The following is a 16,149-nucleotide window of genomic DNA, read 5'->3' as shown; positions in this document are numbered from 1 at the left end:
TGCTGTGAGGTCCTGCCTCCATGCACTTACGCAATTAACCGCTAGACGGGTATATATATAAATAATATTATATTAGGGAAATTTTCCTATACATGTTTTTGACCTGGGGGTAGAATTGATTGTGAAAGGGAAAATGCTTATGAACTTGCAAACTAAAAGCATGATGCATTTAAGGTAACCCTTTTTCATTTTTATTTAAGAAGAAAATTTGTTCCACTGTGCGATGGCCGAACCTGTTCCTTTTCGTGGAGATAATTTCCCCTGCCTTAAGGAAAATCCCTTCACATGGCCCAGAGGATGCTGGAGCGCAGAGAAACTGGTGGAGATGCAGTTATACAGTCTACCTGGGCCCCACAAACTATCAGCTAAAGAGAATAAATACATTAAATTGCTGCACATTTGGCAGACTAACATTTTCAGATTAATTAAACAATAAAATATATCTTTTACAACATTACATGTAAAGAGTCAAGTGGAAGTTTTTCTACCGAAGCAGTTAGGTTCTAAATGAAGCTTCGGACGTCACTGATCACATGGCTCTGGCCAAACGAAGCAAACTTCGACACAGTGCTTCTGAAGCAGTGTGCTGATTTTTTTGACACACGCACCAGAGCTTCAGCTTCAAGCGGACCATCACTACAAGAAAGTGTTGAATATAATGAGGTGCTTAGTGGGAACTGACTGGGGGGCTGATAGGAAATCTTTAAAAGCTTTATATACTGGGTTGATTAGGTCAGTATTGGATTATGGGTGTGTCGTATATAATTCTGCTGTCAGAACAAGTCTTTGTAAGTTGGATGGTATCCAATATCAAGCGTTAAGACTTTGCTCAGGCGCATTCAAAACAACATCTGCAGCAGCTGTACAGGTAGAAATGGGAGAAATGCCATTACAAATAAGAAGAGAGCAACTGGCATTGAATTACTGGGCAGGTTTACAAGGACGTGGTCAGGATCATCCGACAAAAACAGTTTTCCAACCATGCTGGGAAAAAGAGAAACATGAATAGAAGAGTTTTGGGTGGACAGTGGGACAGAAAGCAGCTGAACTTAATCTGGACAAGATAAACATAAGTCAAACAGCACCGTTGCCTACAATACCACCATGGATGCTCCCTGATGCAGTAGCAGATTTCACATTGTTAAACAAAAAGAACAAGGAGAGGGGGTTTATCTTAAATCTACATACAGCACAGGAATATATTAATCAGTATTAGAGTTATGTCAAAATCTACACAGATGCATCAAAGAATACAGCCAACCAAAGCGGGATAGCCTTTATTGTTCCTGAATTTAATATCAAGGTGGGGAAAAGGATCAGTGACGATTTATCAGTGTACACGGGTGAAATGGTTTCATTATTGTTAGCTGTCCAGTGGGTTGAAGAAACAAAACCACTAAGATCTGTGACATTTTCAGACTCGAGCTCTTCACTGGCCAGTCTGCAAGACTGTCACTCAGACTGCAGACCTGACATTCTGATAGAGATCCAGCAAACATTGTTCAGACTTGTTATGATGGGGCTTATGGTCACATTCTCATGGGTACCAGCGCATCGTGGAGGTAAAGGAAATGAAATGGCAGATAGGACAGCAAAAGTCGCAACAAGGAGACCGATGGTAGATATGGTTATTAGTGTGAGTAGGACGGAGCTCAAGAGTACAGTACGATACAAAATGAAGGAAAGGTGGCAAAAGCAATGGGAGGAAGAGAGGAAAGGGCGATGGTTTTATAAAATCTAAAGGAAAGTGGGGAAAATGAGAAGTACAGGCCGAAACATGATAGAGGATATGATTATATCTCGACTGAGATTCGGACACACTGGTTCAAATAGCACCTTGTTTTTAATAGGTAAACACTGTACAGGGGAGTGACTGCAGTAGGGAACAGGAAACAATAGAACATGTTTCTTGAATTGTCAGAGGTTTGATATTGAAAGGAGACAACTGATCAAAAAGCTGGACGGTATGGAAGTGAAGTTGGACTTGATTGATCTGTTTTGCACGACCTCTTTAAGTGAAAGTTATCAGGCTGTATTTTGGTTTTTAAGGCAGACCCATTTGTTCGAGAGGATTTTATTTTTTATTTTTTTATTTTTTTTGACATTCCGGTCCGCACTCCACACCAGTTGGTGGCGGCAATGCACCCTTTTGCTGTTTGCCAACCGCCAGTAAACCCTATACGGCAGAAGAAGAAGAAGAAGAAGAAGAAGGAAAAAGAAGAAGAAGGGGGCGGAGCACAGTGTGTGTGCAGGAGAGGAGTCGAGCAGAGAGAGCTGCTTTTTCATGAAACGGGAGTAAAGTAGTGAACTTAGAGGAGAGAAAAAAACTAAAGTATCGATCATAAACCACTACCAACGTCCTGATCGATATCTGCATCGATCTGCCCACCCTTGTCTCCTGGATCGTAGCTGAGATCAGCGTGAACCACGTGGGTCTCTGCTCCCTGATCTGTTTCCTGTGTTTGGAAAGAGTTGCAGCTTCATCGCGGAGTTTCTCTCGGTTTGTGGGCTCATCTAAAGGTAAGCACCGAGCCACATCCAGGGTTAAAAAAGCATTATGTACAGTTCAGTGCGGGCATCGCTATTCAACAGTACCTTTCGGTGCACCTCGTAAATTCAGGAAACTGTACACCTAAACTCACAAGGTTGTTTAAATGATCCTGTAGTTTTCTTCTCCTTTACGAGGATGGCCGGAATATTAGGGGCCTGCTGCATATGTATTCCTTACAGTAGTCACAACCATAGCTAATAGTAATAATTTAATAATAGTAATAAGGTATTTTCAGTACTAAGATCAAATTTGGAGCTTATATTTTGGTCGTTTGTTTTTATTATTATTCTTTTAGTTAAAGTAAAGAAACTAAAATGTTAAATTATTCTTAGTGTTTTTATTATTTTATTATCATCATATTACTTGGTTTTATCCCAAAAGCTAATATAACAAATAAAATACTCTCAAAATTACATATTTCATTAGTTTGGGGTTGTTTTTGGGTTGGGCATAGTCTGATGAGAAGGGGAAGGATTTTGGGAGAACTACATGTGTTTTATTGAATCTATAAACAGACACACAGTGCAGTGAGGAATTAAATCCACATTTGGCAGCACTGAAAATTATACAGAGATCTTTGACTTTTGAACTTCTCCCTTAATAGAGATGTTATGTTACCAGATGTTACGCTATGAGTAAAAAAAAAATGCTTGGACACTGCCAGCATAATGGGCAAGTTTTTGATGAGGCTCACGTGCAAACCTAAAGCAGAAGATGAAGATCGCCAAATATGCTTCCAAACCAACATCCTTCTAAGCCAAAGAGTAGAAAATATGATGACGTGTATCTTACCTTTTGCTTCACTTGCACAATTGTGGTGTTGGGTGTAATGCGTTACTATAATTAAATTATTTTTCCACTGAAAAAGTAGAGTAACTAATTACTGTTCATTTTTAGGTATTTTAATTACAGTTACTTACAATGTACTTGTGTTACATTGTAAAATAATTAAACTCGCAGAATATCATTATTTAACTTCAATAATTTATCTTCTAAAGGTAGAAGTAAACTCTGCCGCTTTAACATCGCTGTAGTGTAGCTGCGCGTCATTCCGCGCCAGTTTGCTGCACAGTCGTATTCTAAAGCAGAAGATGTCGGACTCGGCTGAAGCGAGTGGCTGTCTTATGAAATGGACATATTCCCGTCTCTTCACTTTTCTGAAACAAGCAGACCAGAACATTACAGTAATATGTAAGCTATGATCCTTGTTCATCATCCACGGATAACACCGCGGCAACTCCTGCTAAGCAGGCAAAACCTAATTTTACTTCAGCAGCACAGAAAGCGTCTGAAGGTGAGCTTAAAAAATGATTGCAGGCTACATTGTGGAAGAGATGCTACCGCTGCGTACTGTAGAGTCTCCGTCTTTAAAAATTTTTTTTTATTATTTAAAGAGTTTAATTTCTATTGTTTGCCCACTGAAGGTTTACAGGGATTTTAAGAAGTATTTAGTTAAATTACTTATTTAGTAATTAAGTTACTTTTCTGACACAGTAATTAGATAAGTATTTTAAATACAATATTGACTAAGTAATTAGTAATTAATGACTTTTTTAAAGTAGGTTTCAATAATCAATTTTCTGATCGAGGTATTAAATCCTGAATCGATTTTAAATATAAAACGTGTATAACTGAAGACAGTAGTGACATCTTTAACCAGGTCTTCCCATTAACACCTCACCTGTCCAGAGGTTCAGTCAATGAGCTTGTCAAGGTCAAATTTATTGATATGGCACATTTCAAACAGCTGATGCTGCACAAAGTGCTTAACAATATAAAAATGGCATTAAAAAGCAACAATGTAATGCAATAATAACTGTATAAAACAATAATAGGACAGTAAGAGAATTAAAACAATAACTAAAACTAATTCAAATAAGACCAAAATGCTTGGGTCATAGTGTGTTAAAAGCCAGGGCATAGAAATGTGTCTTCAGTAATGATTTAAATTGCTCAAGTGTTTGTGCAGATCTAATATTTAAGGGGAGACTATTTCAAAGTCTGGGACCTGCCACAGAGAAGGATCTATCACCACGAGGTTAGTCCGTGGGATGGACAGCATTAGTTTTGAGCTAGACCTCGTGGTTTTTCCTGGAGCATAGGCAGAGAGGAGCTCAGACAGGTAAGGAGGGGCTCGGGCATTAAGTGACTTAAAAACAAAAGGTAAAAGTTTAAATTTGATCCTGTAGGAGACAGGAAGCCAGTGTAAAGAAGCTAAAACTTGGGTTATATGCGCTCTCCATTTGGTACCAGTTAGGAGTCGAGCAGCTGCATTTTGAACCATCTGAAGACGATGGATGGTGGCCTGATCTAGACCATAATACAATGAATTGCAGTAGTCTAATCTGCCAGTAAGGAAAAGGTGAATAACACGCTCAAAGACGTTAGAATCAGAATCAGAAAGGGTTTTATTGCCAAATGTTGAGCGGGTTTAAAACATTAGGAAATTGCTGCGGTGCTTCAGTGCAAACATACTGTTATAAATACTGTTATAAATTAAGCTTAAATAGACATGAAAATAAAAATAAGAATAAGAATTAAAAGTGCTAAGTAGATAGATATATACATGATATATACATGAGTGCAGGTGGTAATCAGTGCCAAACATAGAATGATGCAGTGAACACAGCGTAGGGTCATGTGTCAGTGGTGGGAACAGTCATATGGTTATTGTTCATGTGTCCGACAGCAGAGGGGAAGAAACTGTTCTTATGGCGAGAGGTTCTGGTGCGAATGGACCGGAGCCTCCTGCCTGAGGGGAGCAGGTCAAACAGACTGTGTCCAGGGTGAGAAGGGTCAGCTGAGATCCGAGCTGCACGCCCCAGTGTCCTGGAGGTGTACAGGTCCTGCAGAGATGGGAGTCTGCAGCCAATCACCTTCTCAGCAGAGCGCACAACACGCTGCAGTCTCTGTTTGTCCCTGATAGTGGCTCCAGCGTACCACACGGTGATGGAGGAGGTGAGGATGGACTCGATGATTGCGGCGTAGAATTGCATCATCGTCCGTGTTGAATTTCTTCAGCTGCCTCAGGAAGTACATCCTCTGCTGGGCTTTCTTAATGACGGAGGTGATGGTGGGCTCCCACTTCAGGTCCTGGGTGATGGTGGTACCCAGGAAGCGGAATGAGTCCACAGAGGTGATGGGGGTGTCAGTCAGGATGATGGGGGGGAGTGGAGCTGTGTGCTTCCTGAAGTCCACAATAATTAGCCGGGAGGTATGGCTTTACCTTGGCTAGCTGTCTTAACTGAAAAAAGCAGGACTGAACTACTGCACTCACCTGCTTATTCAATTTAAAAGAACCATCAAGGTTGACTCCGAGGTTTTTTACATGTGTTTTACAATAGAAGGAAAGGGTGCCCAGAGTGCTGTCGATATGATTAAAGTTGCCAAAAATGACAACCTCAGTTTTATTTTCATTTAGCTTTAAAAGAATTTAATGACAACCACTGTTTGACATCATCAAGGCAGCGTAATAAGAGCTGGGGACGGTCTGATCCTGCTTTTAAAGGTAGATAAATCTGGAAATCATCAGCAAAACAGTGAAATTAAATGCTGTAGCACGAGAAGATGGAGCCCAACAACAACAACAACAACAACAACAAATAGAGTGCGAACAGGGCAGGATCCAAAAGAGAGCCTTGAGGTACACCGTATTTAAGAGGGGCTATTTTGGAGTTGTGGGGGCCTATATTGACATAAAAAAGACCTTTCTGACAAATAGGACCGAAACCACTGTGAGGCAGATCCTTTTAGGCCAGCATGAAATTCTAGCCGTGATAACAGGATGTCGTGGTCAACCGTGTCAAAAGCTGCTGACAAGTCCAACAATAAAAGGGCAGCACTCATTTTCGTGATTTTCCGCGTCATTTTCGCGAAAATGTAGTTTTGTTTTTTTTCATCAGTGTCTTGTAAGCCTATACTGGTGTTTTTAAAAGTTATGTTTGATTTTATGACTTTCTGTGTCGTTTCTGGGATTCTTAAAGTCAAATTGCACCGCTGGAAATCGTTTGTTTTGATGCATATGCTGTTTGTTTTTTTGTTTTTTTTGTTTTTTGCAAATTTGCAGTATAATATTTATTTTTGTTTTTCCTGCAGTATATAAAAATTGGTGTATTTCAAAAATAAAACTATGAAGACACTTAAAATAAATTATCTTTGGTGGGAAACTATTTTGTGCAACTTTTTTGTATTTACAGTTTTGAGGGATAAGCCTCTTAAATTTCTCTAACTAGAAATATATGTTAAAAAAACAAAACGATTTTCAACTTTTTTGTAGTTTATTGCAATTTATGTAATTACTATGCAATTAATGCATATATTCAAATTTGGGCTATAAATGGTAAATGGCCTGCATTTGTATAGCGCTTTACTCAGTCCCTAAGGACCCCAAAGCGCTTCACACTACATTCAGTCATCCACACACTGGTGATGGCAGCTACATTGTAGCCACAGCCACCCTGGGGCGCACTGACAGAGGCGAGGCTGCCGGACACTGGCGCCACCGGGCCCTCTGACCACCACCAGTAGGTAAACATGGGGTTAGAAACTTGCCCAAGGATATTTGGCACGCAGCCAGGAGGCAGCCTGGGATCAAACCACCGACCTTCTGATTAGTGGCTGACCTGCTCTGCCACCTGAGCTACAGCCACCCCGGTTGTATTGTATTGTTGTATTGATGTATAGCAACTTGAAATGCTCCAAAAATGGCACTACAACATGTAAAAATATAATATAAGCTCTGGCGGACTTGGTTCTATGGTAGGTCTTAAAGGGTTAAGGACATTAAAAAGTACCTGATGCCTGTGACTGTTTACTGACACTAAGTTTGAGACAAACCGTGTCTTTGCAGCTTTTACAGCTTCTTGGTAAGCAGAAAAACGAGTCCTTAAAATCTGTAGGGAAACGTGCAATCTGTCCTTTTTCCATCTCCTTTCGGCGCGTCTGTAGTCACGTCTAAGGGAAGCGCGTATGTTTGTTCAACAACGGCTCTGATAAATGCTTAGCGCGCACAGTCCTGAGCGGAGCAATAGAGTCCAAGATATCAGTGCAGGTAGAATGAAGAATGTCCGAAAGGTCCTCAACACCTTTACACCCCTCCGACAGCCAAACCCATCTATTCTCTGATTGGATAGTTAAATTTGTGATTGACATGACATTGGCCAATTAGATGAAAGGAAGAAAAATAGGGTCAAAATTTGTACTTGAAACTTGAGTGCAGAGTTTCACACGTATGCACTTTTTGTTACAGTACAGTATTACAACAGTGTATTTACCTGTTCCGTATTCCATATATGTATTCTGTTATTAGCTAGACAAAGAGAATCAACATATCTCACTGTCATAGACATACCTAGTTTTCTTATCAAGCTTTCTTCAAAACAAATGCTAAAAAGATAAATCCATAAATCCCAAATATTCTGAAAGAATTATGTAATCAGCACCATCTCAATATGTGTGATGAATTTAAGGAAACGCTTTATGGCAGAAAAAGCGACTAAAACAATACATGATGGAGCCGAACAGTAACATTACAGAATGTTGGGGGTGTGCGATCCAAACTAATGTGCTACCCATAGCATGCTGCTAAAGCCGTAAACAAATACTTACAAAAATCTAATGTATTATACTACGCAATGTTGTGCGCTTTCAGTTTCCGACTTTTATAACTAATCTATGAAATATATCGGGTGTGACTGCTTTTACTTTATATTTCTGGCACGATGCTGGCCGGCAAGCAGGACAAACATGATCAGACAGGGAGACGTGGCATGTCGTTCCTGAATACTCCACCATTATGAGAAAACAGTGCGGATCATAGACTTCTGACTGCTAACAACAGGCCAAACCATGGTCTCACACTGCCACCTACTGGTTCAAAAATGAATCATATGCTACAAATATCCCGGACTAGTTACCAGGTCTCCTATTAAAACTAGTTAATTTAGGGCATTTTCAAATGAAAATGTCACTTGCTTAAACATAAACGAATTCACAAAAATGTGATCACACGTTGGTGGGTATCACACAAGGTTCACAAGCAACACCAGTTTGCAAAATACAAGAAACAACCGTCAGGTGCTCAAAATGAACCTTAGACTCAAACATTAGAACCGGCTGTTCCCCACAGTATGCCATGTAATAAATGATGTCTAAAAATATCTAGTTTCATGCATTGGTCAAAACACTCAACTCCATGTACACAATGCTCAGCTGAAAACACTTCACAAAAGTCAAGTTGCCCGACATTTACAGAATTTAAAGAAAATGCACTATTTTGGATATATATTGTTATCAGGATGAGGAATGTCTTATATTGGGATATAAGATTTTGGTCTGCTTCTTTTTGTCAGGGATAAAATACATATCTATACTTTTTTTGTGTCCCAGCTGAGTAACGGGAGGAGAAGAGTCTGGTGGAGCAGCTAATTTCAGCCATTTGGACTCAGCTCAGCCACTACAGAGGAAACGATGACTTTAACACAAAAGGTGAGAAAAATATCTCAGTTACGCTGTTATTGAAACTGTGTGCACAGCTGGTTGTTAACAGCAGCTTTATCTTTTCCATCCTGGGCTCCTCCATAAATAGAGAATCTACGTTCACAAACAAAAACCACAGAAGTTACAAGAAAATACAAAGATCACATTTTATCAGCACACATGCACACTCATGGCAGTCTGTTACACAGGGGGCAGCTCCTGTATCGAATCTTGCTAACTTGAGGTATGTAATCTGTGTAGGACCATGAATTGAAGGAGCCCATGTCTGGCACATATAGGAGTGTACCCTGTAGAGCAGTGATTCCCAAACTTTTTTGCTGGGCCCCCCTTGTTTTACAAGAAAAATGTTCGCGCCCCCCCTTCTCGCGCGTGAACAAACACCCTCCAACCACACACGCCCATATTTTGCTCCATTGTGGTTTGTTTCACACCTCAAACATTTAGTAAACAATTAAGCAAATACAAGTAATCTGCAATAAATTACAGGTAGTAATAAAATAAACTACTAACTCTTTTACGCTGCGTCCGCACCTACACGGGTATTTTGGAAAACGCAGCTGTTTCGTCCACACGTAAACGGCGTTTCGAATCACCAAAAACTGAGTTGTTTTTTTTTTAAACGCATGCTCAGTGAGTTCCTCGGGCAGCAGAAATCCAAGGAAGAGGAGGAACCATAATGGGAGGACAGGCCCCTGCACGGTATGTACCACCAGCAGATAGAGGAAGTGGCTGACATCCAGAAGTCCTACCAGTGGCTGGACAAAGCTGGACTGAAAGACAGCACAGAGGCACTAATCATGGCAGCACAGGAGCATGCTCTATGCTCGATAGAGAATGGGGTCTATTATACCAGGCAAGACCCCAGGTGAAGAGGGTGTAAAGTTGACTCCAGCACTTAACAGCAGGGTGCACGATGCTGGCAGGACAAACATGGAACGCCATAACCAAGTTATTGCTCCAAAAGTTGATTCTGTTCATCTGCACGTAGCGTTTTGTGGGAGAAACGTTTCGTCACTCATCCAAGTGACTTCTTCAGTCTCAGCTGACTGCAGGTTTCCCCAACCTTATAAACAGTAAATTGGCATAATGAATCTTGTAGTATTGTCTTTACCTCATTTATTTTTTTTATTTCCTTAGATTATCTCTCTGTTCAACACTTTCGCTGACACTTGATGTCTTTTAAATGTTCTATACAAAGAAATCTGTCTTGACTTGACTGCAGTGTGTTTAGTGACATCTTTGACTCCACTAATGGAGGAAGTTGGAAGGTTGAGTTTGTTCCACGACTGCATTTCACTCACTGCCTCTGTTTGTATCTCTGTCACTGCAGGACCAACATGGAGCGAGAAGTCAGCGCTCTCAGGAGGCCGACAAACCTCACAGAAGAAAGGAAGAGAAAACATACAGTTGTGATGAGTGTGGGAAGGGGTTTACCCGTCCTAGAGGCCTAAAAACACACCAATCCATCCACAGTGGAGTTAAATCTTACAGCTGTGAGTTGTGTGAAAAATCTTATACCCAGGCTGGACACTTAAAAACACACCAAATCATCCACAGTGGTGTTAAAGCGTACAGCTGTGATGAGTGTGGGAAAGATTTTTCTCGAAAGGATTCACTAAAAACACATCGGCTTAGACACATTGGGGAGAGACCATTCAGCTGTGACTTGTGTGGAAAATCTTTTATCCTTGCTGAGTATTTGACAAAACATCGACGCATCCACACTGGGGAGAGACCATACAACTGTGACTTGTGTGGAAAGACTTTTACCCAGGCTGGAAACCTAAAAAGACACCAGCTAATCCACAGTGGAGTTAAACCGTACACCTGTGATCAGTGTGGTAAAGATTTTCCTTACAGTAGCTATTTACGGCTTCATCAAGTTACCCACTCTGGAATTAAGGCGTACGGTTGTGGAATTTGTGGAAGACACTTCAGCGGCAAACAGAGCCGAAATAAACACCTACGCATTCACACCAAAAATGACGTGTGCTACTGTGATCAGTGTGGCAAACTGTTTATGACATACAACAGCTTAAAACAACACATGTTTACACACGCTGAGGAGAAACTTTATAAATGTGACCTGTGTGATAAGGCTTTTAAATCTCCACGATCCCTCAGAGTCCACCAACAGCTCCACACCAGAAAGAAACTCTACAAGTGCAGTTACTGTGAGGTATGTATTTATATTTTTATTTTACCCTGGACTGTTTGGATTTATCACACTTGAATTTCAGTTCAGAGGTTTGCTTCCATGATCCTTACAAAAACACTGAATAACTAATTCTCTGTAGACACAGTATCCACTTTGTACCATATACAGGCCCATGTTACATTTGCCATTTCTGCTGGAATTTGGCAAGTGTCAGTAAAGAACATAAGTCATCTATCTAAAAACAATGATCACTGTTACTTTGTATCCATAATCGGATTTAGAGTTGCAATTCATTTGAAGCATTTTTTGAACTAATTTTAATATCAATGCAATCAGATAGCAGGATGCTATACACGGGCCAAACTTCAGTCAGGAGAACAACTGAGATCATTCATCCACAATACGAGGTTAGTCATTAATATACTGCAACAACATGGGAACAGAGCAGCTGCGAGAGAATTCAACATTAATGAATCAATGTTACGGAAGTGGAGGAAGCGCAGATGAAATAATGATAAATTGCAGATGATGATGGTTGTAGCCGCTGCGATGCTTTCGACCAAAACAGGCGCAGCTTGGTGACATCATCAACATGCACTATCGCGATAGAGCGATATAGTCAAAATCTCTATCGTTGGCAAAATTTATATAATTTCTATCGTATATGAGGCATGTTGTAAAAAGCTCTTTGAGTGCTGAGGTAGAGTAGAGCCATTGCGGGTGGGTATAAATTAAAAAAAAAGGCACTGCTAGCATAGTAGAGAACAGAAGCATCACCAAATATGTTTTCAAACCAATCTCTTTCAAGCCAAAGAGTAGAAATTTGATGAAGCCTATCTTACCTTTGTCTTCACCTTTACAATGGTGGATAATGAGGACAGTTTAAAGCCAAACAAGCTAAATGCCACTTGGAGACAAAACATCCACAGCACAAAGACAAGTCAGTTTACTTTTTTTAAACAAAAATTTGTGAATAGTTGTCCTTAGCAGTGTCTTTTTAATAAAGCTGCATCCGTGCCAGCAAATGCTTACCTCTGCTCTTATAAAGTTGCCTACCAAGTGGCACAGTGTAAAAAAGCCACACGCAATTGCGGAGGAATTAATAGCATCAGCATATTTATGATATGGGGGCAGGGAAAGCTCAGTAGGTAGAGCCTAGAGCTGGGCGATATGAGATTTTTTTCATATCACAATATGTTTTTTTCATTTCAGGCGATCACGATATCTATCACGATATAAGCCAAATAACTATATTTGTAAGATTTAAATGTGCCGTTGCTCACAAGTAAAATGTGAAATAATCAGCAGCTTGGTCAAAGGAGCTTGCAAAGAAAAGCGTCTGGACTTCTTTAAAGAAGTCCAGACGCTTTTCTTTGCAAGCTCCTTTGACTACGATGACCTGGATGACTGAGAACCTTCACAGACATAATCAGCAGCTTGTTTTGATTTAAATATTTATTTCCCATAATAAGTTCAACAGGGTAGATGTACTTAAGGAACATGAGACTTTTTCAGATAAATAAAGGCAAATATTGCAAACTACACAAAAGGCAGCCGCTAAAGCGTTTAAGTTTCAAAATAGAACAAACGAAACAGACTAAATTGTCAATTCCACTTAGAAACAAAATATTAATTCTAAAAATAAATCTTAGTTTGTTTTACAGAAGAACAGACAAAACTGACTAACTTTTGTCAATATCAAATAAACTGAGAACTAAAAGGAAATTCTCAATCTCTCCTTGTTGTATAGCTGAGCTTTTCAAACAGTTGTAACAGTTACTTTAGTCTGACAAAAGCCGAATGACGAATCAGCGCTTCCAGTCAGACTGAGCTGCACCGCTTTATTGTATTTCCAGACTTGCTGTCGGCACAATTTACAGTGCACGCTACTCTGTTTTTGTCAGACTTGAAATAGCCGAAATACCTTCACACTATGGAGCTTCTATGGCTCTTCCGTTCGACAATCTCTCCGGCATTGGAACCATCATCTGTTTTCTCTTCGGTAACCTTCGGTCACGCTCGGTTGATTTTTCCAGTCGGCACACTCATTTCCTCCATTACCCGGGCGGCACGGCGGCTGGCTGCTTCCCAAACAAATACACGTGTGTGGCTTGGCACTTGTGCTGTACGTAATAAGTCACGTGATGTGACGCTGCAGCTGTGATTGGTTCGGCTCTGCACTACTTAATTTGGATTGGCTGTTCTTTTTTTTATTTTTTATTTTTATTTATTTATTTATTTATTTATTTTATTGTTAAGAGGACAAGAGAGATGAGGTCTATCGCAATAGTTTAATTTTTCTATCGAGAAAAAGTTATTTCGCAATACATATCGTTATCGTTCTGTCGCCCAGCTCTAGTAGAACCCCATGATCAGAAGGTCCGACATTCAAATCCCCTGAACAGCTACCCTGAGGTACCCCTGAGCAAGATACCGTCCCTACACACTGCTCCCTGGTGCACCTCCTTAGTGGCTGCCCACGGCTTCACTGAGTGAATGGGTCAAATGCAGAGAGAGTAATTTCCCCACAGGGATCAATAAAGTACACATTTATTATTATTATTATTATTATTATTATTATTATATGTCAGAGGACATAGTGGAACAGCCTAATGATAAGGTGCATGATAAACACTTTTCTCTGCAGATGGATGAAGCCACTGACAGTAACAGAGACTGCTTACTGATAATGTATGTCAGAGCGTCTATTCTTTTAAAAGATTTAATTTGCTTCAGCAGTTGAAATTAAAAGTTACAGTGCTGAACATTGATGTGAAATCAGCGGTCTGTTTTCTCACAAAGGATGCCCTTAGAGGAGGGCCGCGCAGTTTTATGCTAAAAGAAAAATGTATTGTTATGACTATTTTCTTCTGGCTTCTCCTGGCTGGTTCTCCTCTTGCACCTCATTCATGTTTGACCTCGTCTTGTATCATCCCTCTTCCTGGAATAAGATGGAGAACGAAAAGTCACCTCCCCAACCTATCTTTGCTGCATTTAAAATTATCTAGCAATTTTCAGCATACCGTTTCTACTTATTATCTAAGCTCAGGACATGTTCGGTCTCCCTTGGTCAAGCAAAAGTATCTCCCTAACTTTAACCAGTGTGATGTGTAAGCATGTTTGCAGAACCCTCCGCAACTCAGCATGTCAGTCGCAATAATTCATAGTGCTGAATGAAGGTTTTGACCATCACTACATGGAGTGCCAACTCTTTAATGAGCACATAGCAATGTGTACATAAAAAACAGCATTGTTTAATCATTTTATTTCTAACTTCGCCCAGTAAGCTGAGTATTATAATGTAAACAGTAAAATGTAATTAGGCTGCTCTTTATTTCAGGCGACGTTCAGAATAAAAATGTTGGAAGGATTCCCTGACTTACACTGTGTTTGTGTCTTTGTTTAGAAGCAGAGCGACACAGATGGATCCAGTTCTCAACCCTGTGAGCACTGTGGTGGTGGGAAAGAGTTTCTTTGTGACCTTTGTGGAAGAACTTTCAGTAATCGTGGGAGCCTAAGAAAACATCAAATTAGACACACTGGAGGCAAAATGAACTACTGCAACGAATGTGGGAGAGGCTTCACTACTGCAGGTGACCTAAACCTGCATAAACGAGTCCACACAAGAGAGAAACCATACAAGTGCAGACACTGTGACAAAAGCTTCTCACAATCAGCTCATTGTAAAACACATGAACGTACACACGTTAAAGGGAACTTCAGCTGTGACCAGTGTGACAAGACCTTCAGAAATCTCAGTTCATACACCAGACACAAACGATCCCACGCTGCAAATAAACTGTTTCACTGTTACCAATGTGCAAAAACATTCACTTCATTATCTGCTCTGTGCAAACATCAGCGTGGTCATGAAATTATTCCCATCGCTGGATCACAATGAATCTGCAGAGACAGAAAGATCCTCTTCTGGTTTCAGGGTCAGACTTAAACACCTTGAGATCAGGCTCCACAGAGTTCAGCTGGAGTCTCCTGTAAAGAGTGCAGCTGATGTCACACTTGGATCTGATGAGGTAGCTCTGATTTCTGGACCTGCAGTAAACACACTGAATGTTAAATTTAGGTAGTATGTAGTGCTTTTTATCCCTGTCACATTTTAATCTTTGTTCCCTTAGTACACAGTAGTGTGTAGTAGTTGTACTTTTTATTGTATTATAAAAGTTATAGGAATGTGTTTTTTACCAAACTGATATTGCATGAAAACTGCAGATGTGGATAATAATAACTTCATAAAGCATTTTCAAACAAAATACCAAGCAGCAATTTTACATACAGTGGTCATTTATCGCAGGAGTTATGTTCTAAAAATAACCCACGATAGGTGAAATCCGCAAAGTATCCAACTTTATTTTTTACAATTATTATAGATTATAGATGTTTTAAGACTGTAAAACACCCCACTACACACTTCATACATTTTTGTCAGACAGACATGGACAATTTTCACACTTCTCTTGTGAAAGTTCAAACCTTCGTAGAAAAAGACGTCCAGTATTATAGAATGAAACCACAGGCACTCACAGATGCCTTTGATGGTGCAAAACATTTCGTCAACATTGTGTTTTTTGGGAAGAAAACTGTCACGAGGCGGGATGGACTCATGCGCAGACAAGGGAAGCTAAATGCAGTTCCTTTTATTAACACACAACACCAGGTGCAACTATATATAGGTGAGAGAGGGGGGGGGGATCCAGAGGGGCACAGGGGACGTCCAGAAATAGGGGCTCTTTACACATGAGGAAATCGTCACACAGTTCCAAAACACAACACACCAGCAACTCCACTCGCCCAGGGTTTTAAGGGAAAGAGAATCCTGCGCACAGGAACAAGCGGTTAATCCAGAAAGATAAAACGAAGAGACAACTTGAAACTAGGGTACGGAAGCTTACAACCGAGGTTACTCAATAGTCCAACCATGAGATGT

General features: G+C 40.2%; 1 protein-coding gene across 1 annotated transcript; it reads left to right on the top strand.

Annotated features, from left to right (window-relative positions):
• The first annotated feature begins 1,888 nt into the window (after nucleotides 1–1,888).
• LOC147321615 (uncharacterized) lies at nucleotides 1,889–15,254 on the top strand. Its single transcript, XM_086305700.1, has 4 exons — nucleotides 1,889–2,520; nucleotides 8,939–9,037; nucleotides 10,380–11,228; nucleotides 14,614–15,254. Exons 2-4 carry the CDS (start codon nucleotides 9,020–9,022, stop codon nucleotides 15,106–15,108), a joined length of 1,362 nt encoding a protein of 453 aa, XP_086161826.1. The 5' UTR covers nucleotides 1,889–2,520; nucleotides 8,939–9,019; the 3' UTR covers nucleotides 15,109–15,254.
• Nucleotides 15,255–16,149: the final 895 nt, after the last annotated feature.

Source organism: Aulonocara sp. 'chitande type north' Nkhata Bay, linkage group LG9 (genome assembly GCF_057382095.1).
Source record: "Aulonocara sp. 'chitande type north' Nkhata Bay isolate Kocher_YH1m ecotype deep benthic linkage group LG9, A_spYH_male_GT1.1, whole genome shotgun sequence".
Lineage (NCBI taxonomy): Eukaryota > Metazoa > Chordata > Actinopteri > Cichliformes > Cichlidae > Aulonocara > Aulonocara sp. 'chitande type north' Nkhata Bay.
Note: the sequence above shows the minus strand (reverse complement) of the source record. Positions and strands in the feature narration are given on the sequence as shown.

Coding starts and splice junctions, on each gene's coding strand:
- LOC147321615 (XM_086305700.1), top strand. Junction 11,229..14,613: donor ACAAGTGCAGTTACTGTGAG/GTATGTATTTAT, acceptor GTCTTTGTTTAG/AAGCAGAGCGACACAGATGG.